The sequence below is a fragment of the Mycteria americana genome, chromosome Z (genome assembly GCF_035582795.1).
Source record: "Mycteria americana isolate JAX WOST 10 ecotype Jacksonville Zoo and Gardens chromosome Z, USCA_MyAme_1.0, whole genome shotgun sequence".
NCBI lineage: Eukaryota > Metazoa > Chordata > Aves > Ciconiiformes > Ciconiidae > Mycteria > Mycteria americana.
In genome coordinates this window covers 76,480,420-76,508,342 of record NC_134396.1, presented here as the reverse complement: position 1 = coordinate 76,508,342, position 27,923 = coordinate 76,480,420, and the positions used below count along the sequence as shown (strand labels likewise).

Here is a 27,923-nt window from a genome sequence, read left to right as displayed (position 1 = left end):
ACCAATATATGCTGGAGGCCACGCAGCTGAAAAACAGCTTGGCAGAAGCTGGGCTTGCGGACACCGAATTGAATGGGAACCAGCAATGTGTCCTTGCTGCAAAGAAGGCTGAGGGTATCCTGGGCTGCATTAGGCAAAGCATTCCCAGCAGGACGAGGGAGGTGATCCTTCCCCTCTGCTCAGCACTGGGGAGGCCACACCTGGGGTACTGTGTCCAGTTCTGGGCTCCCCTGTACAACAAACACATGGACATACTGGAGAGAGTCCATCAAAGGGCCACCAAGATGAGTAAGGGGTGGAGCATCTCCCCTGTGAGGAAAAGCTGAGGGAGCTGGGACTGTTCAGCCTGGAGAAGAGAAGGCTCGGGCTGATCTTATCAAAAAATATAAATACCTGTAGGGAGGGTGCATTGAGGACAGAGCCAGGCTCTGTTCAGAGGTGCCCAGGGATGGGACCAGAGGCAAGAGGCACAAACTGAAGCATAGGAGCTTCCCTCTGAACACCAGGAAACATTTTTTTACTGTGAGGGTGACCAAGCACTGGAACAGGTTGCCCAGGGAGCTTATGGAGTCTCCACCTTTGGGAATATTCAAAAGCCGTCTGGACATGGTCCTGGGCAACCGGCTCTAGGCATCCCTGCTTGAGCAGGGGGCTTGGACAAGATGACGTCCAGAGGCCCCTTCCTATCTCAGTCATTCTGCGTGTAAATTAAGACCTTTTCATGGGTCTGAAAGACCTGGTAAGGAGTGCTTATAGAAAAAAAAACAAAAAACATTTTTGTGAAAAAGAAACTCACAGTAAAAAGAAACAAGCTTCTCTGTGCTGGAAATGCAACATATTGCTGAAGAAATGGAAAAGTATTGGAGACAGAAAGAATGCAACATGGATAAGGATAGTTCCATTATATGCAAAATATCAAACAATTCTGGGAACACAGACAATCCAACATTCACTGCAAAGGAAAAGTAGAAGAAGCTTTTGCAAAATCTATCATTAGACTGTAAAACGTGCTGCAAAGCTCTTAGTAGTCATTTTGTATAATCTTGACACATTACCATATGCAAGTCCTTACTTGTGTTGTAAGCTATATGTCCCAAATTAAGTCTGCACATTTGTACGCTACTAACCATGCACATTACAGGTCCCTCGAACACACTAGCTTTCCATGTAACTACACAGAACTATTAAAAATCATTACATATGTGTTTCAAAAAATCAAGAACCGAGATGTCAAAATACTTCTACACCCTAAGATGCAAGAAACCTGCTGGTATCCAGTGATATCTAGAAGTGCTGTGAGGACTTTCCTGCTCCTTCTAAGTCCAATTGTGTGATGAACATTATTAATGCACTCCATTGTACAACAAAGAACTATATCATGAGGTAACATGAATAAAACTATATACTAACCATGGTAGTATACAAAAGCTTGTCTGAGAGATATGCCAGTTGCTAAACTTTCACAGGTGACATGGGGCTGTTTTAATTATCTACAGACTACTTCCCTGATACGACACATTCCCCTAAGTACTTGCCTGCTAATATGCTTAAATTCTCTCAGCATCCCTGCCTTCAGCATATATTTAAACTTGTATTTACATCATCTTTATAGCATTAAAAATACACATACAATCTTTTTCTTAAGGAATCTTTCCATAAAGTATTTTTAAGATACTTGAGGTTATTCATAGCTTTCCATTTCACCAGGTGTACCAAAGCTGAAGAAGTTATATTTTATAGGACAGAAAGACATATTCTCCTTTTATATGCTCCTTCAGTTTGCTGACATTCTATTACCTACTATTTGAACCAGTATGAGAGAACTAGGAAGACTCTCTACAGTTTATTCTCTTTTATTATTTAAATTTTTCGTAACTATACCTTCCTACAAATACAAGAGTGCAAAAGAGCTTTCATCATCTACTACTCAAAATAAACCTTTCCCACAGAATTTATGATTGGTGACGTTAATCTATTTAATAAATAATGATGTTAATGATGGAACTCTTTTGTCTCAATTATATACTCCATCATCAAAACATTTATTATTCCACATACAGAACTATCATCTCATGTGGCTATATCATCCATAAGTTTTCTCTAAGTATTTTCAGAAAATGTATAATTTCTATTTAATTCCCAACATAGGATATGAATATTGGATTAATTATAAATATCATATGTTGAAATTTTATATTTTCCAAAAATGTTTACACTGTGGAAAAGAAAAGGAGGTCTGTTCAGACATGGCCACGGAATTGAGGAAAAGGAAAGTACAGATATATTTAATTTACGCTTAGAGACTTCAGCCTTTTTTCTTACCTGAGTACCCAAACAAGCAACCATCATGTGAGTGAGAAGTTTAGCTGCAAACATTGCACACCTGGTGCAGAAAAGATGGGAGATAATAGCCAAAGTGAAACCTACACAGAAACAAACAAACAAACAAAAAAGGGAAATTTAAAGCTTAGGCTATTAAACTATGCTAGATAAGAACAACAACGCTGGATCTCTTGAAGGTGCGGATCATTAAAAAATAAAAAAAACCCCAAACCTTACAGAGAGAATATGTTCACTTTGGTTCACACTAGGATCACTCATGAATTTATTACTGAAGTACTAACATCTATTTTTTTTCATAGGCTTGGGAGCTAAAATAATTGCATAATGCCAACAAGTAATTTTTGCAAAGTTTTTTTTTTTTAATTTCTGCATGATGTGGATGATTGTCATAATACCTAAATATAAACCAAAGGTAACTCTTCAGTGTTCATATTACTGCATTCAGAAATGCTTTTAGAAACAAATAAATAAAAAATTGCCTCCAGCTGGGTAGCATTGCTTTAGGAGATAGCTATAACCTTCTAAATGCCAGTCTCCCATTTCATCTGTGTTCAGCATAGAAATCTATTATAGCAGTACTCAGAAAGAATAACACCACTTTTCATTTCAGTAATTAATTGTGAACATGAACAGAACATAAATGGGAAGGGCCCCTTACCTACCAGTAAGTAGTTCTTGGAAGAAGGACCCTGGAAAAGCTGAGCCACTAAGGAAAACACTGCTAGAGCTCATGTAAAGTTAATTGTTAGTGCACTTCCACCCCCAGGAAGGGCAGGAATTAGGATCCTTAAGGCAGATCTTTTATTCTCTCTTGAGACAGACTGGTTGCTCAACTACAAGTATTTGTAAGATATGAATGAAATAAATCACTTCAGAAAGAATTATTTCTAAACCTTTCAAAAATTAGCTAGTGATATGTATACAACTGCCTACATAAGAAAACTTCAGAAATAATAATATTCTGCTTCACTCCACTGTGCTATTTTTTCCTTTTTTTCTTTTTTTTCTTCTTTTATTATTTTTTTAATTCTTCACACCTAGGTGGAGATGTTAGAGAAATAAGTAATATCCTTATAGCTCTTAAATCTAAAGCAATTTGTTAATCACTAGATTTAAATATAAATAATCATGTAAGAAAACACCTTCAACCAGCCAAAGAAGCTGAAAGGCATTGCAGTTATATTCAAGGCAAACACTTAACCAGGCTAAACCGTTCTAATTTTTAAAATACATTCTTATGACACATGACTACAGTAAACGACTAGTACTGAACAAGGATTTGTAGGTCTTTATTGCTTCCAACTCAGGAAAATATTTCTCTTAGCTTCAGTTTCTACAGCATACTGGCTTACTTTTACGGGGGTTTTCTTCAGTTTCTATAGGATTTTGCATTCTATAGCATATTTGTCTCATCAATTTACTTTTTTCTTTTCTGTAAACCAGTAATTACATTTTTTTTATAGTTTGCCTTTTTATTTTCACTAACAATCTAAGTTAGAAGCTGAACTGTATTTTAAAATCTGTTTAAGTTTATCTGCTAAAAAATTCTTTCCTTATTGTTAAATAAATCAATCAATTTATATGAAGTAGGTGAAAACCAAAGGGTTTTCTTCTCTTTCTTTGTCTTCTTTTTTAAGGCTGAGGTTTTAAAACAATTAAGGAGCCTAGCTTTAGTCTGTTAGGGCAGTTTGCTGGGAGGGGATAAATAGGGGATTTACCTGCTTACACTGTTTTTGTTACTCATACAGTGATGATCTAGTATAGAATTAATAAACCTCACAAGGAGCAGTCCCAGAACCCCGTTTAAGTGCCTTAAGGTTAGACTAAGAATCCCCTTAGCAAGTTTTCTTAGTGATCCCATTACTCTTAGGTTCCTGCTTGCACAGTGCCTATCAACACAAGAAGAAAAATTTACTTTCATCCAGGATTGCCTGCAACATCATAACGTGAACTGACTGCAATGTGAAAGGTGTAATTTCCACCTCCTTCAGAAGCCAAGCAGAGTTTGAAATGTAGATCTCCTGCTTGCTGTCTGACATTTTGGGTCTTCTGCAAATGCTATCGTAGCTGTGAATGAAGTGAGTTGTGATCCTCATAGGTTAAACTCTCGGGCTTCTCCCACGATGTTAGGTAGCAGTTAGGCATCAGAGCTCTACACGCGTGATATGGAATCTAACTCCTTCAAGTTATCACTTCTGAGTGTAAATTGTCAACTAAAATTGTCAAAGAGGTTTCAGGCAAGGTAGAAAAGTGTCTGAAAGATTTGACAAAAAGGACAACTGTTTGCTAGAGACACAGGTGAATTTAGGATTTTTAAGTTTCTTCCCCAAAATGAATGACATATTTCTCTTTTGTATGGTTCAGTAAAACATCACAAGGAAACATATTTCTTTGCTGTGCTTTTTTTTTCAGCGGCAAAATTTGTCAGTGTGCAAATACCAAACCAGATGGCAACTTTAATACCATGAAGTTAGTTAACATTCCTCCAATACCTCTCCAAATAAAATGATTGTCATCCATTACTAAAATCACTAAAAATCAATCAGTCTTACTGGTCATCAGTTGTTATTAATGAGAAAAGTGTCTTAAATCAACTGACCTGAAATGCAGATGAATCCAGAAGAGAAAAAAGCTTCATTGTATGAAGACAAGTTATCTGTTTGGGCATAAACTGCATAAATGGACATATGAGAACAAGAGCATTCCACATAGTCTGATGTGTCATCAACCACTTTGCAGAACCCGCTATCTGACAGCCAGCTGCAAAACAAAAGATTTACCAAGTTGGAAATGAACTTGTGTAATTTGCATGGTAAGCAGGCTTGAAAATTGTTGTTGTATCTCTGAAATACCAAGTTTTCTAAACTATTGCATAGGTGTTTTGTGTAATCTTTCAGGTGCAGTGCTCAGAATAGCACATTACATGAAATTAAATTATTGTTTATAGCTTTTTTAACTTTTATGATTTAAAAAAATTGTAAATATATGATAATGAACATTTTTTTCCACTAGAGAATTTTTGTGGCCATATTTTTAAAACTTCTGCAAGATTTACAGGTCTGTCTGAGTTTTCAAATAGTTTGTTACTTAATTTGCACAATACCTTACCCCATTACGGATAACACTTCATTTTATACTGCTGTTTGTTGTTTTGAAACTAAAAATCATGTTTTGTTTTCTTTCAGTATCGCTGAACTGATTTTGAAAAAGGGTACTACAGGCGACATCCTAAGCCATTTCTAGTGGAAATCACGTCTGCTCTGTGACATAGTGTCTAGATAAAAGAAGGGCATACAGGTAAATTCTGCTGCATCTCCTTTCTGAAGAGAAATAGTTTATATCAGTGACAAACTGATATAATCCAGTCAGTCTAAGGAAATCATATCTAAACCAACTAGATCTCAGCAGGATACAGAACATAATTCTCTCCAAATTCCTTTATACCATGTGAACAGGAAAGACAGGCTAATCAAATAATGGGGCATTGAAGAGCATACACAGAAAACTTTATTCTGTGGTTTGTAACGGTATGAGTAGCAACAAGAATGGAAAATGATCAGCAGAACCATTTCTTCTAAAAACCAGGAGACATCAACTTAAGCTAGTAGCAGCAATATTAAAGAAAAATCATCAGCAGATGGCTTTTCTGTCAAAAAGAAATAGCCCTATAGAGATCATTGTCAAAAGATGTGCTAAAATTCTGGATAGTGCAAGGAAAGACTAGACAAGTGTGGTAGACAAATCATTTGGGGTATGAAATACACAAAATCACATTCAGCTCATAGAGTCACTGGAGAGTATAGTATTAGGGGAACTACTATTTATGCTTGTCCTGATCTTACTCTTCCTTGGGCATTTACTTTTAGCCACTACTGAAGACAGTATACTGGTCTAGATAAAGCCCTAGTCTGCCCCTTAACAGGTTTTTTTTGGTTCACTTACACAGTGTCTTTCACAGACCCAAAGAAAAGAGTGGATATTAGCAAATTAGGAACATTCTGAGCCAGTGACTTGAAGCAATACCAGAGATGCAAGTTTAATTCTTTACTTTTGTAAGAATGGACTTGAAGTGTTGTCAGATAACAACTGTAAAGAGCACAAAGTCATTAATATTAATGAAGTGATGCAATTCCAGGATTTAAGGCATGTCAGCATTGCCTAAGACATCATTACCTAATCTAAATGGTATTTTGGTGAAAAAAGTCAAGAGTAGAAGTCTGAGAAATGTCTGAGCTAGTATAACTACACATTTTATTATATGGAAAGTTTTATGTGCTGGTAAAAAGGCCAGAAAAGTTAAGCAAAAAAGATGGATAGGAAATGGACCCATTTTATACTTGCAAATGATCTAATCAGAGTTATTACATCTTAGGCAAATACAGAGGTTCACAGTAGAAACTGGAAAGCTAAACAGATTAATAAAATAACCTTTCAGCAGCTTGATTCCAGAGGAGACATAGAGACTTTTGTGGAACAATCCGACTTCCTGTAGCATGAATCCGATAAATGACTTCATTGTTATCCTTCAAAGGGTGTGAACTCCGACCCTTCAAACTCATAGAAAAAACCTGAAACAACATGTACAATGTAAATACAAATTTCATATTAAAATTCAACAGTCAGTGCTCATTTTAATCAGAGACACAGACAAAAATGTTCACATTATTTTAAATACATTTAAGATGTTTTGAGCAATATCTAAATGAAACTAATTTCTTGAAAAAATAAATTGCACTATCTTCAAACCTTGTTCTTCAGGGCAAGTTCTTTATCTCCAGTAAGGAACCACTGCTGACTGCTGTATTCTGTGAACTGTACAGATTCACAGTTCTCTTCTTGAGGAGGAGATAATACAAGAGAGACCCCTAGTAAATGTTCAGGTACTTGAATAGAATCCCCATCTTTTCCATCAAATCTGTGTCCATTGATTTGCTGAGGAAACCAGTTGTGAGCCATTATTGCAATGTACGGGCAGCTGTCAAGGATATTTTTACCTCTGTTGAAATGGAAAAGGAATAGATTTGGTAAGTGGAACTGAGCTTTCACTATTCACAGAATGACTCCAAAATGCATTTGTAATTAATACTTTATTCCTCCATTATTTTTAGGTTTTATGACATTTAACAGACAGTTTCAGTTTCTGTGAAACAAAGAGGGACTGAATTATTATGTACTTCAGCTTCTTCATTTCCCCTCTGGCGTTTGCTCAGTAGGATCTGCAGCCAAAACCCCTCCATGGTAAACTAGGTTATCATAATACTCATCTTTATAACTTGACGTAGAGATGAGTCTACAAGAAGAGGCATTAAAATGGATGATCTTGCTTTACCTCTTATTCCCAACAGATGATGGAAAAAAAACTTGGAATAAAGAATTTGAACTTTCGAGTTCTGGACACTGTTCAAGATAGTGCTGGTATTTATGCCATTTACTGTCTTTTGGCTGAGATGGGCTTCATACCCCCTACAACTTAGGAAATGGCAAGAAAAGTTACCTCTCCAAAAGAAGTTGAGATAGAAATCTAAACCATGCTGATTTTATCAGGGAAAAAAAGGGTTTTTTTTTTTCTAAATTCAACTACCAGATGTTTAACAGATTCACAGTGGGAGAAACGCACTGTTTAAAACCATCTGCCTCATAAAAGAATGACATCTATTTTTGCCATCACCTATTTCCCCTGCCCATTAGCCTGACCACAGGGTATAATGCACTTGCAGACAAAACTAGCTATTTGAAACTACATTTAAAAACTATGAGTAGCTTTTAAAATTTTAAATAATGTTAAAGTGAGCAAAACCAAGCACACAGAAATTACAAAATGCCAGTAGAAATTTTGGGTTACTTACTCTCATCTAAGTCTTAGAACATAGCTCTCCATCATACAATTACATATTATTTTCTTAGTAAGATTAATGAATCTTATTCCAGGCAATATTTGACCTAAGGGTGAATTAATACATCCCAGATCTCCTGACTCCTACTCCCACAGCTACCCTGTATCAGTGTACCAGTTATTTGTGACACCAGCTCATAGTGCCAATATAGTGCTTTATAAGATTGTGACAGAGTGCAACACATTTTCATATAGGTAACAGATGATAGACACGTCCCTTTTCTAAAAATGTCATTTACATTTTTACTATATTGGTAAGTTGTCATGTATTTCCAAAACTTCTTATGAATTCAAGTTTACTAACCTTTCTCCTGGTGATCCACACATTACCCCAGTCAACAGGGAAAAAGCAAACTTCTCAGTCACCTCAGCAAGCGGGCTATATCCTCGTGTGTCCTCGCGTTTCGGGCTAGCCAGAGCACAGAGTATCTCATAGAAAAGACTTCTACTTTTATCAGTGAGTAACTGTTTTTCACCTACTTCTGTAACCTTAATGAGAGGAGAAGAAATAAAACAGCATTTTATGCACAGAAGTCTGCTTATAACATTTCCTCATAAAATGCACATTTTATCCCAATGTTCATTCTGAAAGTTCTGAATATTTTTCCCATCTTCCGATCAGCGCTGCCAAGGCGTGAGGCACAGTCTATGTCAAAACTACATAAAGATATGCTTACTAATAGGGATTTGATTATTAAAGAAATAATGTGGCATTTTTCATTCTTTCACAAATCAAAGATTCTTGAGTCTTTGACATTATTTTCTCTGTTTTCTGTGTCAAAATGGCAATATTCACAAATGAACCGTTATTCATGAATATTGTTATACTGCTTTGTGTCTAGGTATTTAAACATTTTCCAGCTCATGGGCATTATTCCACAAATCCAGAAGAGCCAGAAAGCCATAAAACTAGTCCCAGAGTTTTCACAGAACTTGGTGGAATGCTAAAGTGCTCAGCTACCCTGCCAACCCAATTCCCAAAGCTACTGCAGGAAAAAAGGCAAGCTGCGTGCCTGGTTAAGAGCACAGCAAACTCCAGCTGGCCCTGGTAGGGTTTGCTTGTGTGTTGACTGCAGTCAGCTGTGAAGATACGAGTAAAGCTTGGGCCTGACTCTCTTATGCAAGGTCTAAAACCAACAAAGATGTGGCCTGAGAATCAAGAAACCACAATAAGCTCTATAAAAGCATGGCACCAAAGGGAAAACTTTGCACAGCAGAAAATCTTGAGCTATAGGTAATATGCAAAATTAATACTGGTTGCTCTTTTCCACCCATTTGATTTTTGATTTCCTGCCACCAACCTAACTAGTGGCAGACAAACTTTTTCCTTGATTGTGGGACTTCACAATTTCTATTTTTACCTTTGCAGTCTGCGCCCCTGAGTCACTACCGTGGAAGCTAACTTTGGTCTTATCACAGGCATATATATTATTACACTCTTATTAAAATCATTGGTCATTCAAAAAAGAGCAGGAAAGGTTTACCTTATCTATTATATGAATCACAGCAGTAAGCTGCTCTTCTGTGGTTTCTGTAGCCACTTTGGCATTCAGATTCTGGAGGACTCTGTGTAAAATGGTGTCATCAAGAGGCTGATGCAGTTGATCAATCAGCCCCCAAACCGGCAGGGAGTCCAAATCTGAGACAATGGTGACATTAGCAATACCATACACATCATCTACTCTGGCACCGCCTGCGGGATCAGAAAGTACAACCTGGAAACGTTTAGGAAATGGGTTTAAAGATCCTGTCTTTGGAGTCAAGGTCACATCCAGAAACGTATTTCTCTGTCCAGGTTCAAAAGTCAATAAACCTTCAGATCTGGCAAAATCTTGTCCTGCCACAGCTGGAGATATGAAGGTCCGACCAACAGGTTCAGGCTTTTGTAGCTCCTTAAACAAAACCAAAAGAGTTTTGGGTAACGTCATGATAGATGCAATTGTTCAAAACCAGCTGCTGTAGAACACACATATTTTAAATAGGTAAAATTTAAATGTGTAAAAAAGAAGTCCCCTTTCAAAATGCAGTTAAGATTGATATAACAATTACATTAAATGAAATATCTCCTTGAAACAGCAATCTGTCACTTGTGGTTAGTGACAACCTAGGGGAAGAATTATATATATTGTCAATATTAAATAGGAACCCTCTCTTTCTTTTCCAGAATAAAATTCACAAAGCTTTTCTGGGTGAATAGATATTACAGAAATGTTAGCACATCCGTAGGGTGAATTCTGGAGGGGTTGATGTAAGTTTATGTCTGCAACATGAAGTCCCTCAATTCAGGGTACAGACAGGAATTACAAATACATAAAAACTAAACAAAAGCCAAGCAAAGGTTTTAGAATCCCTAAAACCTGTGCCCAAACTAATATCTGTGCCCAAACTATTATCAATTCATTGTATTTCCAGTCCCAGTATAAATACTTAAAAGAAGAACAATCCATTTAGGTCCAAAGGCAAAGCAAACACTATAGAATACACATGCAAGGCAGACAGATTAACTTATCTAGGAATGCTATATGGCCTCATTTCCCTGTGAAGTAGCACTATTTTTACCTTCCATGAGGTTTGCAGATACTGTTTCATTCTTCACATTCTTGCTCTTTTTGTCAGTTGCCATAACTTTGATATTATATCTGGTAATATAATAAACTTTCCTTAAGTGGAAACTAACATTCTAGGCTGTTATTCAAATGTATGATTTTTCAATAGTATCTATTCATTTAATAAGTACAGATCGTATACTGACTTAAGTAATCTTGAAAAGTTCTCCTACTGTAAAAACCAAGGATTTTTATTGCGAAATACTAGACCTCTTTTGAAAACATTTAGCTTTAACTAGTGACATTTACTTATGGAATAAATCAGACATTTTTTGAGTTTGCAGGGGAATGCTGTAAATCAATGTAGTGTGTATCTGTTCAGAATTGCTCTAGGACATGGTCCCATCATCTGTGCAAATTCCAGTGAGAAGTTTCCTTTTGCTTATCCCTTCCAATTGAGAATTAGGAAACAGGGAAATAAGTGGTAGTAAAAGTACTAGTGACAAGAACAGTGTTTAAGAAACCTTTGTAGGAATGAGATGAACATCTGTTTCCAGTTAGCGCCTCACGCTTCCTGTCTGCCGTGACCTCTTATTTTACAGGTACCAATAGTACCAATACTTTGGTACTTGGCCATGCACCCTCAAAACCTAAAAATGTCCAAAGAAGGGTTGTTATATGAAAAATACAAATGGATAAGGAATTGTCCCCTATATTTTAGCCTAAATATACACTGGACAGTAGCAATTTCTTCTCCATTTAACAGCTAAATTATAATGAACTCTTGGCTGGAAAGAATGTGAAAGTTTGTTACCACACAATCTAACCAAAACACTGGCCAGCTACTGTATAATAAATGCATGGAAACACCATGTAATCCTATGCAGTTAAAATACATACGCATGCAATATAACAATAGAATGCAAAGCCTTTTATTATAAAGGGTGATGGCAGTACACTGGTCACACAATGCTTTGTTATAATAACCCTTCCCCAAAATAATGCTTTTAGGTATAAAATCCCACATAGTCAAAGTATATCAGGCTAAGCACTATTCCAATGCGATGGCAAACTTAGAGGAATCCCTCTTGCAGCCTGTGCCCTGATGTTGGAGTCACAACTATAAGGAAGTGGAAGGAATCATGTTTTTGCAGCTGTGTTACTTCTGCTAAACAAGAATCTTCATCATCTGTCAATAATAATGAGGTACTCATTTAGAGATAAAAGGAACAACAGTTAGAAGAGTCTGGTGTTACAGCTGTAAACATAAAAAAAATGAATGGGGATGATAAAATTTACTTTAGCACATGAGATTTTCAATCAGAATAACAATTTTCAAGTTTAGTACTTCAAGAACATCGAATAAAATTTGATGAAAATTCTTTTCCTAAGTGTGCTCTGTGTAGTAATAAATTTGTGACCTAACACAGCAAATCTGTTGGTATCTGAATCTTGTAGTCATGCCCATCATGATAAAAACTTAATTTCAGAGAAAGAAGACTCTGAAATTGGAGTCTCATAAGAACCTTAAGGCAAAGAAAGAAATGTATTTAATGCCTGGCTGCCCATAGTCTTTGAGGCTTCTGGAAGGTACTACGAACAAAATCACTCTTGACAATGCAATGAAAACAAGGTCTTTTTACTAATGGAAAACCAAAGAAGCTGGACCATATGGGCTCAGCAAATATTTGACTGTTTCCCAAAAAAATGCTAATTACACTCGCATTTACTTGAGAGAATGAACAATGAATTAATTATAAAAATAATACTAAAAATAAGTCAAATAATAAAAATAACAATAAAAGTCTTACCTGCATGCTGTAGCTAACCATTGTGGTCATTGATGTGCTAGAATCTCTAAGCACTTGCAGACTGATTAAAGTTGTCTTCTTATGAGCCACAGCAAAACGAGATCCCACAGCAAAATATACTAAGCCATGAGGAGCATCACTTTCAAGGACTGTTATAAAAGCAAACCTGGCACTGTTGTTCAATGCAGCTCCTGTGCTTACAGCATACAGCTCAACAAAAAAATATGTTTCAAATTCAGGTACCTGTAAATGAGGGATGATTTTCATATCATTATAAGACCTACTAATTAGTTTCAGCTTTTAAAAATGTATATATTATTTTGTATGTGCAATGGATTACTCGTACTAACACTTACCACAAGCATGCTTCCTGAAATGCGCATTAAGTACAATGAAGTATATCCTAAAACCAATATTGCAACAGGCACCACTCTGTCATGTACAATAATGAAATCTCAGGTTTTCACATGGAACTTGCTGCAATAAAGTAGCTATTTATATACTACATGTATTATGGCTGCAAATTTGCCATAATACATGACAGTAAACTCTCCAAGAGCTCCATATTCCAGATTATGGATTTACATAGATGTACATCCTGTGAGGAATTTGCTCTTTCATTTTCTTTTGCTTTACAAAAAGGCATGTACACACCTACTCACCTGTGGAAAAACTGCACAAAAGTCTAAGTATGCAGTTTTGAAAATGCAATTAATTGACTCAACTGTATTCAAGTATTGAACTCAGGTAAAGTTCTGAAAAACATTTTACATACAGCCTTAGTGTTTAAACACTAACAAGTTTATGCAAGTTTTTACAAGCAAATCTCAATAGACTTGAACACTTAACTGAATTTATCGAAAATCCCAAAGCTTAGAGATACTATTTGATAGACTTCTGTGAGGTTTAAGATACAGAGAAATCCTCTATCAGTCTGGAAATATAGGCTATTGAATTTTAGTGTTCATATGTCAAAGAATTAGCCTAGTCAATTCTACATTCTTAATGCTTGTTTATTGAAAATAAGGCAGCAATATTAAATTACAATATGACATGTTGCCTCATCTTTTATTTTGTACCTACAATACAAACATAACATGCTTATAAATAGACATTTGATTACTAAGATTCCAGAAATAGTTGGAAATATGTTATTTGTACCTATTACTTGCACTCATGAAGCAGCAAACTTGCAAAAAAAGTAGTTCTTTATAAGACAATAGCATTACAAACAAATTATGATCATTGAAGACAATTTTTATATTAGTAAACATAGCTTTTTGTTTCAGCCCTGGATTTTTGGAAATCCTATTTTAATTCTAGGAAAGCGGGATTCAGCTCTTAGCTAACGACATTAGTATAGCTGACAAAGTAAAAACTTTCAAAAGCTAGACCATGTCATACCATATGCCATGAAAATGTAAAATATTTATAGAATGTATTTATTACTTCATCATTTCATAATGTATTTGTTACTAATTTATAAGCTATCTTATGGAAGAAGAACTGGAAGAAGAATTAGGAAATATTTGGGGGGTTAAATAGCATATATTTTTAATTGAGTTGTTGTTAAGTAATTCTTTAAATGGAATGATCTTGACGAATTGATGACAGGCATAAATTTACTGGAATGCCATAGGGAACTTTAGTCTTCCATTAGCACCTGTTAGAGGGGCACACGCTTGTGCTTCATATGGTACAACTGCACGTCTGTGCAGCTGCTGCACTGCTGCCATTAAATAATGATACCACTCCTGAGGACTAAACAGGTTCAAAATCCCAGTTTACTCAGCGAGGCAGCCTGTGCCCCACTCATGTATTTATTTTATTCATTGGCTCTGTAAGGTAAAAATAACATCTGAAGATGAAGAAGGAAAATGGCCCTCTTACTGAACTAAGAGAATGCACCCTATTCCCTAGTGGGAAATCTCTATTTCCCACATCCTACATCCTGCATTATCTTCTAGAATGTAGTCAGAAAAACTGTGGAAACCGTCTCATCTTGTCCTTTTCCATTCCCCACACCTCAGCTTTGCCACCGGCCTGGCTGTTAGGGTCATTTCTTGGAAAGTTTCAAACTCTCCACTCTGAAAGAATGGCAAACATTAATCCTTCCTTTCTTAAGTGACTACTCTAACCACGAGGTGTTCACACAAAAATATTTTTTTCCTTCTCTTTTCAATAAAAATGACTGAATGCTGTGCTTTGTGTTAATTCAACAACGTCTGCATTTTTGAGTGCCAGCTGGGCCTCTCAAGGCTCTTAGGCTTAGGCATACCCAACTGACAAATGCCAAAAGGCTTTAGTGATTTAGTTCAATTTAGAACTGAACTTCGGATGGATGTACACAGTGACAGATTTTTAGACACTCAGAGATTCTCATGCAGCCTTATGATTGAGTAGAGTTTTCACAGATCACTGTGCTAGATTTAGGCATGTAAAACTATGCACAAGTTGCAATTTGTTTGCAAGTTTTTTTGTTGAATGCGATGTTATTACTTACAGAATATGCTTTCTATAAAACACCCTAACAAGTGCTTGGATAGGTGAAAAATTTACTGTGTGAAGGGTAAGAGTCCAGTATATGAATACACATCTCACTGAAATAACTCCATTCTTTTTTTCTTATTGTTCTATAAAAATCTGAGATCTGCAATTTACACTTCAAACTAAATAGTCATCTCCTTCCCAGATTTTTACCAGTCACAATGGAGGTAGTACAAGCCTGTAAATAAATGTGTTTGTAGAGGAACTGAGCAGATGTCAAGTTACCATCCTCCAACTGTGTCCTACACAGTTCCTCTGGAGCAGAGGGGTTTTTTTATCTTGATAAATTGCAATTCAGCATCATAGTGCTGTACATAAATGAGCAATAAGTACTTACATTATCAGGTTTTATTTCAATAGAGATGTTGCATATTGTTTGACCTGCTATGCAGGTAGTGGCTCCCAGCACAGATACAAGTTCGTTCTCCAAGTTCATGCCATCCTTCAGAAGGACAACAGCTGTTTTATTAAAGGTCACACGCCAAAAGATCTTCACATCTTCAAAAGCCCTATAAGTAAATCAAAAGAGTATACATGTACTGAAGGAGAGCACTATTGCTTTAGGAAACATAAACCACAGAGGTAACATATGTTTTTTGTTAATATTCAGAACGTATCACTAGGGAACCAACTGACTTAAGATGAAAAATTCTCTCTTTTTACTTAAATTCTTTCCTCTAAAACCTGTTTAGATTACCAAAAAGTAACATGGGAAGAAAATAAAGCAATTATGGGCACTCATATTCTACTTAATTTTTGTTTCAGAAAACACGAGATTAGCTGAATAAAAGACACTGGTGTTTGGAAGACAGGGATGTGCCCAAGTACTTTCCTTAATAGTATAGTAACCATTTGCCTGGAAAGCCAGGCAGAATTTGGATTTCCTATAAGTTTATGGAACTCTGCATGCTTGAGCATATTTGTTTAAAGTACACACAAATGTGCACTCTATATATGTGTTAATTAGAAAAAACACAGTATCCGCGTGAATGAAGACATAAGCATAGGGCTGACACTTAGGTACCTTCTTGATTTCTTGTTTTAGTATTCACACCTACTTATATTACACAGTGAGATGAGAATTTGAATTACACCATTAGCAGTGTAAATACTTTACCTTAAGCAAAACTTTCACACTTGCTGCCTTATGGTATAAGTTGGAAAATATTTGTTTTTTCCATTTCTGCTTTATAACAGTACAGTGAAAGACCTAATCACATTCACAAATTAAAAGCCCATTTGCCAAATTCGGGGAAGTTATTAAAGGAGCTGAAAGGCAAAGATTTATTATAAAACTCTATAACCTCTTCCACTAACAGCAGCTTCTGTGATTCAACACAGCACATTACAGCCTGTGAGAAGAGCACTTGATTCAGCTGTTGCCTGCACCTGTTTGGTTGCCTTGCGACAATCAGCAGCACCTCTCTGTTTTCTGAGTCTTCATCAAGTACAAGACCGCTTTGTACTTCTGGAATGAATCCCAAAATGCCATTCTGGAGATCACTTCCTATATAGGAAACAGTCCATGAAAGTGATTAGCAAGAAAGTTAAGCCGCGACTAAATCATAATTTTAATATGGATAACTGCTAAAAAATGTAGGTATCAAAAGCATGCTGCAAAGCAGCACTGGGGGACGCCTCAAGAAAATTTCTTTTAATATTTCTATTCTTAATTTACATTCCATACTTATCTAGAACTTCAAATGTTGGCATTTCTAAATTTTATTTTAGCCAGTAGAATAACTATTTTTGAAAGTAAATTCTTTATGAGAGTCCTGGCACCATCTATGCACATAAGCTTGTATTTTCAGCACCATTCAGCAAACTGACTGAATTCTGTGCTCCTTGACTTCAAGAGACCAGGTGTTACAGCAGTCCAGAACAGTGTCTAAAGCCTTGCTTATAATGCCCTTGTGAGATACCACTTTAGCTATATTATTTTATGTTTACCATAGCCCTTAAAACATATTCTTTCTTAACAGAAATGAGTCTCTGCGTGCCCCTAGAAGAACAGCATTGCCACACTAGGTTATGGGGTAAAGATGGTCTTCCAAGGACATGACTTTAGCTGTCTTATTCATCCCACCCATAATGTTGTTGAACCCATTCATTTTCCCAGATTGTTACATCAGCTTTTCTCCTGCACCTTTAATTCAGTGTGTGGAACTAGAGAGCTGCAAAATACTGCATTGTTCTCATGGGAATGTAAATAACTTCAGCAAAACAGCAGTGGAGGAAAAAAGAACAAAGTTAATGAGGGGAAACTAATGTGTTCACAGTGTCCCATTAAATCTTGCTTCCAAAGGATTTCTCCTTACAAGCAGTGATGGCTTTACTCTGCAATTGAAAAGGCAATCTATTTCAACACAGTGCTTATTAAATGTCATTATATATACTGAAGATTAACAGAAACTGCTTGTTTGCTTATGCACATGCACAAGTATTTAACCTGTGGTATCTTTCTATCTATACAGTTAAATGCAGATACATGCTTTGACCCTTAACATAAGTTGTCTCCTGATTTTACTTTGTGTACTCATTGTACTCAGGGTGTAGCTCTAGAACATAGTAACACACTTCTGTGGGATTCAGTACAAGTTCAAATTCCAACCTGTGCCTATGCACATACTTCTTCGGTTAACTTGCACTTACAGGCAACTGCTTACTTGCACGGTGAATTCTAGAGATGGTGCGCATGAAGGGAATATGTGTCTTATATGATCTGTTCTTGCATACATAATTATTTGCTGCATACACTCATCCAACAGCATAGTTTAGTCCTGGTTCCCAATATCTACCTTGTATTGTTAAGACTATCTAAATACACAAAACTTGCAGTAAATGTTGGACCTTACATATAATTTTCTTGATTAGCCTAAACTGTTCCCATTCCCAGCTTGTTTCTAAAATTTAATCTACATTGCAGTTGAACTTGGTTTACATTCAATTGATAAGTCTGACAGATGCCTAAAAGCTAAGGGAAACCAAAGCTCTGATACCACTTTCTCACAATAGTGTGAGGTGACTGAAAGAAAAATTCTTCCCCCATGTCTACGTAAGCCCATTCCTATCCTCCCTCCCCAGAAGCAGAGAATGACTAAACTGCAGATACGAATTGATAGTATCAAAGAACGAAAACAGAAGCTGCTTTTTTATACTTTGTACAAATCCCATACAATGTACAAGTGACAAAATGGCTAAAGTGACAACATGGTAAAAGAAAAACAAAAAAGCCTGCAATGCTACTACACATGAAATAAAAACACTCAAGCTTAGCTTTTCCCTTCATGAAGTAAAACAGGACTAGAACAGAGATAAGCAGCATCTCTAAATGTATTTTGAGCTACATTGCTAAGGGATGTATGCTGGGCTTAGTGCATTAGATGCTTCCTCTGATCCGGAAAACTCAAGATTTGGGAATAAAATACCCTTATTATTATCAAATAGAATTCCAATCTTTACACGAAAATTGCTATGAGAACATAAAATTATTTACTGTTATTTAATTCAGATGTATTTACTAATTTTCTGGGGGAAAAAATACTACCTGCAATAATTACTGTTGCAAAAGCAGCAAATCCATATTCATCCTTTCCTTCCACAATCTGAGCTCCACATTCAGGATCTGAGAGGAAAACATAAAACAATTCCTGTCCTTCAGGCTCATCATCATCAAAAATTTTTATGGACATCTTGCTTTCTCTTTCTCCATCCAGCAAAGTCAGAGACACTGACTGTTCCTCAAAATCTTCTCCTTCCATTGCCCATGTGAAGTTTGATTTTCCATAAACATTTCCAAAAGGATATGAATCTGCCTCACTCTGTGCACTCACTCCCCCAAAGGTTTTAACAGTTACTTCAACGTCACCAGTAAAACCCTTCGTCCTTCTGATATGAAGTGTCACTGTGTTGGGGGTACTGTTGTTCGCATCTTCTTCAACATAAATAAACTCTGGCCCCAAACTTAGTATTCCATGAAGAATATCATTAGCCAGGATATTAACTGTTGCAACACTGAAAGCTGGATTCAAACGTGGATTCCAGTCAGGATTCACAGGTTGAACATCCAAAATTTCCACAGCAGTCAAATTTACAAAAAAAAATTCCTCCATTTCAGACACGGTGTCATCAATTATTGATATTTCTATCACAGCAGTTGTCTGAAAATGTAAGAACATAAGCTCTCCATTGTAGATGGGTATAAAGTCCTCTAGTGGTTTGGCACTTCCTGGAATGGTCTGATATGTCAGTTTAGTGAGATTACTTTGAAAACCAAATAATCTTTGGACATGTAGTGTGACTGCCTGAACATCTTCTTCAACTGTAACAGATCTTGAGGTAAGAGCAAACTGGAAGATCCCCATTGGCTCAATTTCAGCTATCATAAATCCTGACCTGAAACAGAAAAGATGTCAAAGCTGAGGGAGGAATTATGAAATATGAAAAGTAAAACACCCAAGCAAAATAATTTCCAGTGAACAGTCAATGATGGCTGTAAAAAAGTGTGTAAAAAAAATGCGTAAGAGGAGAGGAAAGAAATAGCAACCATACAAGGCAAGATGTAAAGAGCTTCCCTGAAAAATGTTTTTGGAATGATTGGGTTGAACAGCCCTCCACAGGCTTAATGCATCCTGAGTCAGCTCAGGACACAGAGTAAAGGATAAATAAAATAAGGTCTTCCTCAGAAAATGGAGAAGCAAAGGAAAGTATGATGTCTTCCTACTGTGGACACAGTGCAAGGAGATACACTACAATACAGTCACTCCAAGTAATACCAGTTTAAACTATCAACCAAACTTCCTATACCAAGGGAAAACTGTGGAGTAGACGAATGCTACCAGATTTACAGTTCTAGCCAGGAAGCTAGAGGAGGAAAGGAAGATATTTTAAAACTTACACTGGGGCTTTGAAATACTAACTGTCCCCTCACAACATTACTCATAGCAATTTTTTCCAGATCTGAGCCCTATTATCAATATCAATTTAAGCTCTACTATGTTCATATTAAATATATCCCCTTCTTATTAGAAATTAAGCATAAAGACTAAGACCCTTTGCTAAACCTTGGGTCTTAGACTTATCTCTAGAACTGACCCATTATTCAGTGCTAGAGACTACCAAATAGCACTACAGTTACAGTGAGTGATTTAGGTTAACAAACTAGACCCCTTCCATGGCTAAGGGAGTCAAAAACTCTTCAAAATAATTGTCAGCTTTACCCCTTGTGGGATGTAGTCTTAAGTTTTCTAGGAACGGTCATCCTCGTATACTCAAGGTATTTAACTCACACGGTAAATAGGTGCTCTGAGGACACCAGTCCACAGGACAGACAAGCCTAGGAGAAGGGGTCAATCTCAGGATTTTATCCGTCCAGTTCATTCCTTACTTCCTTCAGATTTGCCAGTGCAATTGTAACAGTGAAGCCAATACCTTTCTCCATATGTGGTGTTACTCTATGCCCATTCTTTTTATAGCACTTTTAGCTATCAATGAGTAAGGAAGAATGAAAAGAAAATACTTTGAAGAATAGGTAACAACTTAGCTGAGATGGAAAACTACATTAAATGTAATGTTTTAGTTTTTAAGAATAAAAAGGGGGTTTTATATGAATTTGTTATTTTTGGAGCATTTCTTGTTTCATTTTATTTATTTTAAATAATGTTTGTTATCTAAGATCTTCTAAATATGTATTTTTAGGGACACTAATGAAAACTGCTAGAGTTGCTTTCATTCTTCAGACTCATGGCTAAAACTGTTGATCTTGGTTCTTCATTTTCTTAACTGTCTCCATCATTCTAGACACATTCTAGGCACCTTGGATCCCGGTGAAATGAAACAGACTAGAATTGGAGAAAAGTCTCAGTTCTGATCAGGTCAGATCTGCAGTACTGATGTTTGTTTCCACCTGAGACAAGACACACAAATTCATCAAAGAAGGCACTCTAACTTGCTAGCCACCTATAATTTAATAGGTATAAGGTGTATGCCTGTACACAGGTCATAACTCTTACAGCATCTGTGCAACTCGAAAGTATAAGTAATATCCTTACCTCAGGCGAGCCCCACCAGAGACATTGCTGTGCACTGCTGTTAAAGTGATGGCAAACGACTCACGTTTATTTAGGCTTGGAGTAGCCTGAAATGAAATGACTTTACTTTGCTCACCAGAGGAAAATACAACAGTACCTGAAGGAAAAGAGAGAGTGAGAGAGAACACAAGTCAAAATCACTAAATAGGAATCTGGGAACATGCTGAGATAGGGACTTTAATCACAATTCCGCTCCATTTAGGAAGAATAAATCTGCACGATAAAAGGGTCTTTCCTATATAAAGCTGTCCTTCAGGGGCATAGCATTGTGCCTACCTCCCAGACACGTATTTATGAAGATTAGTTCTTTTTTTGCTCATAAAATAAACATATCCCTTACAGATAAAATATAGACCATACAATTTCATTCTAATGACTCTTCATTAACAGAGGAAGCATGTAGACGTACAAATAACTAAAAGGTGGTATTATCGCTTATGCAACTTTCACAGGTGTTTCCTCAAAGTACTTACCAAATGGAGGAGTAATATTGCCTGGCTGAGCAAAGTCAGTGATTAGGTCTGATGGGTATCCTGAAATCCAGCTAACTGTTACAGAGCCATAAACTCCTTTTCTGGTTATGACAGCCTGGCCTGTCCCTGCTACGATGTCTGTAAGTCGTAAAATCACAGATTCAAAGCCAACCTGTGGAAACATAGTAGATTTTGTTATAGAAAATGGAATAAACATGGGCAATAACATATGTGAAAGCGTACTATATTTTGTAAAATAGGCATTTTACAATAATTATGTGTGCATATAAATGTATGTATGTATATATATATATGCACGTGTGTATATATATATATATACATACTTCCTTCACAACTCTTTAACAATACTTCCAAATCTTAGATTTCTGAGAACTAGCTCTCAGGGAAAAGGAACCAGTATGACTGACATTTCAGTACTGAAAACACTGAATATAGCATTCTGTGTCTGTTGTTTAAAAGAAAAACAAACCAACCCGCCCTTAATGCTCAACAGCCAATAGCTGTAGTACTATATATATACACATAGGTTTAAAATAAATTATTGTGTATCCAGTGAAAAGCAAGTTGGTGCCACATGACATTGTTCATAAAATTATTCTTGCCAGTATGATCTACTTTTCTTTTTCTTTGAGCAGCAAATGGGACTGAAAGGATAATTCTCACATTCTAAAGGCAATGATAAATGGATATATGGTCGTAAACAATGTTTACAGAAAGATCATTTGAATTAAGTTCAATGACAAATTAAAAGACAGAACAGTGCTTCAAGACAATTAAAATAATTAGATAAAAACTTCAAAAAATTTTAAGAGATAAAAACTCAGCATGCTATTGTCTTTGCCTGACACACAAAAAGGGAACTGTAGCACATATACCATAACAGAATGGGCAAATTCTCTTTTCTCACTCTCATACAAAGTAGACAAATGGAAAATTTCCTACCCAGTGATTAGCCAAATATACTGTCAACTGCATTAAAATCCAGCATGATCTCCATCTCTTTTTGCACACAATACTGCATACATGCTGTTATATACTTTGGGGCTGATATACTTAAAGGAATAACATTGTCCAGAATTAGTTATTTTCCTTCAAGCCTCAGAACTTCCATTTCATGTAAACAAAAGTATACATTACCCATAATATTTACACTATTCATATTTTACAGATGAAGAAACATTTTCAAACTGTATTAACACATTTCTATGAGAATTCATATCAAAGAAAATGTAATATACGGTACAAGTAATAACTGGAAAAGTCTTGTCAGTCATTAAATTGGTTGCAATGATGAAAACTTCCAGCAGCCAATTGAATTCTTGTAGCAGCTATCTTTTGTAATGAAGTGTACCTTCCTTCTGTGGTAGAAATGTTACAGTGCAGCCATTCTACTGACCTGTGAATTGGCAGCTTCCTCAGGAATAAGCAGAACAGCTGACTTCGCTTTTCCTAATATTTTAGGCACATCCTTGGCACTTCCCCTAACCAGGCTTACATTAATCAGTTCCAGGGTAAAATTCAAGCCCAGTGAAATAAATGCCTTTGAGAGAGAGACAACTGAATTTAAAAAGTGAACATTTAATTCCACTAAAAACATGATATCCACAAGTTCAAAGAATTAAGTAGCAGAACAATCTCCAGATTTTGTTCTACTTGCATACCAAAAGCAGTGTTTTCAAGACAAGTGTTTTGGTGATTATGTTTCTCAAAAGAAATACTGCTAAAATGTCAATATTGTGAATGTGACTTACCAGCAGTTTGTTGGAATGTGAGTTTGTAGAGCAGCTATTGCCATTCTAATAAAATGGTATCTAACACAGTGGGCCTCAGCTTGATTTTAATCCTTAGGATTAAAACGATGTAAAATGGATGTAAAAGGATGTAAGCGTGGATGTAAGACTGTAATAATAATAACAAACAACCAGGGAACACAGAGAACTGAAGGTAAATTTATCTACTGCTTCATGAGTTAGCACTGACAGATCACCATTTACAATCCAAAAGGGAAACTGGAGAAAATATTTGCATACATATAATAGTAAAATATTGAACTGATAGTAACACAAAACAATGATGGAGGGAAAAACTGAATATTTGAACACATGCATAGCAGTGATTTTGCAATTATTATCTGAAAATGTGATATTTAAACCCATTTCTATTCCATTTATAGGAAATTCATAATACTAAAACTCTCTTTTCTGTTGGTTTCTCTTCTCTGTATCTGTGAAGATACTTCTTCTTCACAGTGGATACTATTGAGAGTTTAGTATCTTATTCCAGCACATTTGTATTGTGATGAACACAAATGGAAACAATAGATATCATAGGAACTAAAAGGATAATACAGACCTGGCTGCTTATTGGCACTCTTTTCACTCCAAAGCTGGCACCATCTTTTACTGTGAGGTATCCCACCTCATTCTCAGGTGCAATTAGCGCTTCTTCATGATGAGACAAGATATGGTACTCAACGATCACTTCTCCAAATGCCCCCGCATGCCGAGTTACATTAATCTGAACATACCGACCCAGGTTTCTCTCTACTAATACTGACTGCTGATCAGAGTACAGGGCAAACACTCCGTAGGGATCATCATTTGCAAAAACATTGATCTTTGACATCCGTTTCTCTTGGTCTAAATCTGCTCCACCTTCTACTGAAATCAGTTGCACCGCATAGTTTTCATCCAGTTCTGGAACATCATCAGGTAACAGGTAGATAATTATCTCAGCTGTACTCTGCTGGTCAGCAATGACAACAGATCCTTCTGTCCTAAGAAAGTCACCTGTGATGTCAGATTCACTATGTATTTCCCAGTAAACCTGAAACAAGTTTAGAAAATGCACAAAACAAAAGAAAGCAAAATTACCCACAGAGTCAGAAATGTTTATATTCAGGATTCAGTATAGATAGGATATGGAACAGATAGGTTTTAAGTAAGTAAAACAGAAATATGTTTAGGTATGCATAGAAAGAGGCACACAGACGATCTTACAAAAGGAGGGTGTGTTGTTCCTCTAACAGTACTAGGAATGTAAAGATTTCCTTTGTATACCTTCAGAAGATTTGTTTAAAACTATATGGAATCTCTGAACCATTTAAAAAAATCTGCATTTTTACAACAAGACATCCTTGCTGTTTTTCCTCTTTCCAACATTCCTCACATCAGAAAGGGGTGAAGAGTTCTCAATAAACACAGCAGATATTGTGTTTAATTGATTTTTTTTTAATTAATTGATTTTTTTTTATGAAACAAATAACTGTTAAATGCTGACTTCTAAACAACTTCAGGTAAAAAACAGTGTGAGTGATGGTTCAAAATAGTCTGAGTCTTACCTTGAAGTATGCCTGGAAAAAAGCAAATTGTGATGGTCTCAAAGAAAGCTCACTTTGTAAGTATGCTCTGTTCTGTTCTCCCATCAAAAGCACAGGGGGAGAAGGAGAGAGAAAAGAGAGAGAAGCACTGCAGTACTGTTTTTATTTTTTTTTCCCTGACCAGAGGAAACTGAATCTGACCCTCCAAATCACAAGTACTAGGGCTGAGCCCTTGCTAAATGCAGTCTAAAAGGCAACAATTCAAAAATGAATTTGAGAAACAAGCAATAGAAAGGCACAGAAAAAATATTCCTTCATACATTGATACTGAGGATGATTTCAGATTATACTGTTTATTAGGAAAAGAGTGAGAATACCGTTATGTTTCCCAGAGTGCCTTGAATTCGTCTGACAAACAGTGTAATACTTTGTGGCCCTTCCCCTGCTGAGGGTTCTGTATAGTTATTCTCAGTTAATGATTCAGGAGCAAACTGTACAATTCCATTGGGATCACCAAACTTCTGTATCTGTAAAAATGTAAACAAACAAACAAAAAATCAGAAATGTAGAGTGAGTTGTATTCTTGTTCAAATCATTGAGATTTTCAATGCTAGATGCTACAGGGCACATATCTATTAGTTCTTCCTACTGAGTTTTCTCCTCTTAAGAAGATTCAACAGTACATCAGTAGTTAGAACTGAGACTGAGAGAATAAAAAAAACCAACCCAGCAGATGGGGCCATCAAGGTATGAGAAGGGAGTGATATCGAGCCCATGTTCACACACACACAAACACACACATGCACACAAAGCAAGACGGTTATATGAAATCTATGGGTGACTTGCTCTTCTGTAAGAAAATCCTACAATGATAAATAAATAAGTTTAAGCAGGATCTAAACTGAACAGGAGTCAAAATGTGATGTTGCCAATAAATACAGAAAGTTTTCAGGCTTGGATTAATAAAAGCATTATATATAAACAAATTCCGTCAGTGAGAAGGATTCTGTCCACTGAGTTGAGCCTCACTCAGCTTTAAACAACTTGTAAATTATAAATGGTCTAAACACATTTCAGGGACTAAAGTGATTTTGAAAGGATTTGGAAAACATATCCCATGGATACAAGATACTAAGAGACAACAGAGAAAGTATGAATGTCCCCTTTCCAGATTTTCAGCACTATCCAAGGAAGAAAAGGACAGAGTTTTATTTCAAATGCTCTGTCTGAATATTTTGCTATTAAAGCAGGAAATGCTCAGGCACCTTGGGCTAGTGTACAGAAACTCTTCTAACATTCTCAGTTTGCAAACTCAGTCCTCTGGGATGGAGCTCATCCACATCCATTTGTGTGAATGAATAGCTGCAAGAAGAATTCATGGTGAACTGACTTACAACTGAGTTGTAACACCAGTGCCTACTGAGAAGCCAAGTCATTGGCGTGCAGGGTGGAACATTCCAGCCCAAGGAATAAACCTGGGTCCCTGAAGGAGAAATTGAGGAGTCTGTGGAAATAGGAGCTAATTCCATCAACACTCTACAGACCAGAAAAAAAATGAAAATCCAGTTTCTAGGAAAGATTTTTTTTTTTTTTTGCAGGCTTCTTATAATAGCTTTATAAATATTTCCTTAGTTGCAGTATCCCTAGAGCAATAATTTATCTTTGACAACTCCCTCTGCCTTCTCCCACAAATTTCTGCATTTCTCTTGCCCTGCAATAGTCAGATTCTCTCCTTTCTTTTATATATGACAGCTGGAGCAGAAAAAGAGGTCAAGAAGGGATGAACAACAAACTGACATTTAGAAATGAGGACCCAATCCATACCCTCTCCAAAGAGAACCACAGAAACCTGCAAATAAGAGGGCCAGGTCAAGGCTCATATACCAACATTTACTGACAGATTCTTTGTCTTCTTTTCAAGAAGTGAAGCTGTAACAATGCACTTAAGCAGTACAAGGAACAAAAAAGCCAAATGACAAACTATGCAATAATTATTAGTTTTTAAAAGCTTTGCTGGATAAATACTAGTATCAACAGAGATCTCAGAACAAAGAAAAGCAAAAATGACTTACTACTAGTGTAATGTTGTTTGCCTTAGGATCTATTTCTGTTTCACCTTTCATAAGGCTCAGTCTAATAATGAAGATCTCCTGAACTTCAACTTCTTCATGAGGATAGATTTGTAGATTAATAGCTCTCAGACCTCCTTCTCCTTCTCCAAAATAGAATGATCCATTCACAGGGTCAGCAATGTCACTATTCAGGGGAGATAAAACCTCTTCTGAATTGGGTCCCAAGATGTCCCAATTAATCTGTGGAAGATACGAGTTTCAGATTTAGAGTGGTGATGTATTATAATAGCCTCCCGGGGCGGGTAAATGTCAGAGTACCACAAGTAATACAAAGCTAGTTACCAGATACAAAAACTTTTGCACCTGGTAACTAGCCATGTTTAAATCTTCGCTGTTAATACAGAACACAAAATATTCATAATTAATTCTATGTAGGAAAAGATATAATCCTTTGGAAAAATAAACATTACAAATTACAAATGAAAATTTTGAAGTGTCAGCCACAATGCCAGTTTATGAAATTCTAAATATTAGTAATAGAAAAGACGAGAAACTAAGATTTCTTTAGCACATAACAGGAAACACACAGGCCAACTTCTATTTCTCTCCCTTTCATCATCTGTTTTGTAAAGTTCCCTGAATGAGTACTCATGACCAAAACCATTCCTCGTGTAGTGTGATATCAAGACAGAAGATGACAAGTATTTTCTTAAGAGTCTGCAATAAAATTTTTTAATCCCTCAAATGGTGATTCATACTTTTTCAGCCTCATTAAAAGCTAGAATATTTTCAAAATTTCCCACAAATTA

General features: G+C 36.3%; 1 protein-coding gene across 1 annotated transcript in view; it reads right to left on the bottom strand.

Annotated features, from left to right (window-relative positions):
• Positions 1–27,923, bottom strand: part of ADGRV1 (adhesion G protein-coupled receptor V1) — a 293,978-nt gene that overhangs the window by 157,052 nt on the left and 109,003 nt on the right. Inside the window, exons 70-85 of the mRNA XM_075488638.1 lie at positions 27,115–27,354; positions 25,420–25,569; positions 24,076–24,549; positions 23,120–23,263; positions 21,703–21,874; positions 21,191–21,326; positions 18,688–19,535; positions 16,530–16,647; positions 15,478–15,649; positions 12,594–12,836; positions 9,721–10,128; positions 8,541–8,725; positions 7,090–7,339; positions 6,772–6,911; positions 4,943–5,103; positions 2,323–2,423 (exon numbers count right to left, since the gene is read on the bottom strand). Of these exons, the coding sequence (XP_075344753.1) occupies positions 2,323–2,423; positions 4,943–5,103; positions 6,772–6,911; positions 7,090–7,339; positions 8,541–8,725; positions 9,721–10,128; positions 12,594–12,836; positions 15,478–15,649; positions 16,530–16,647; positions 18,688–19,535; positions 21,191–21,326; positions 21,703–21,874; positions 23,120–23,263; positions 24,076–24,549; positions 25,420–25,569; positions 27,115–27,354 (3,942 nt within the window). The remainder of the gene's footprint in view (positions 1–2,322; positions 2,424–4,942; positions 5,104–6,771; positions 6,912–7,089; positions 7,340–8,540; positions 8,726–9,720; positions 10,129–12,593; positions 12,837–15,477; positions 15,650–16,529; positions 16,648–18,687; positions 19,536–21,190; positions 21,327–21,702; positions 21,875–23,119; positions 23,264–24,075; positions 24,550–25,419; positions 25,570–27,114; positions 27,355–27,923) is intronic.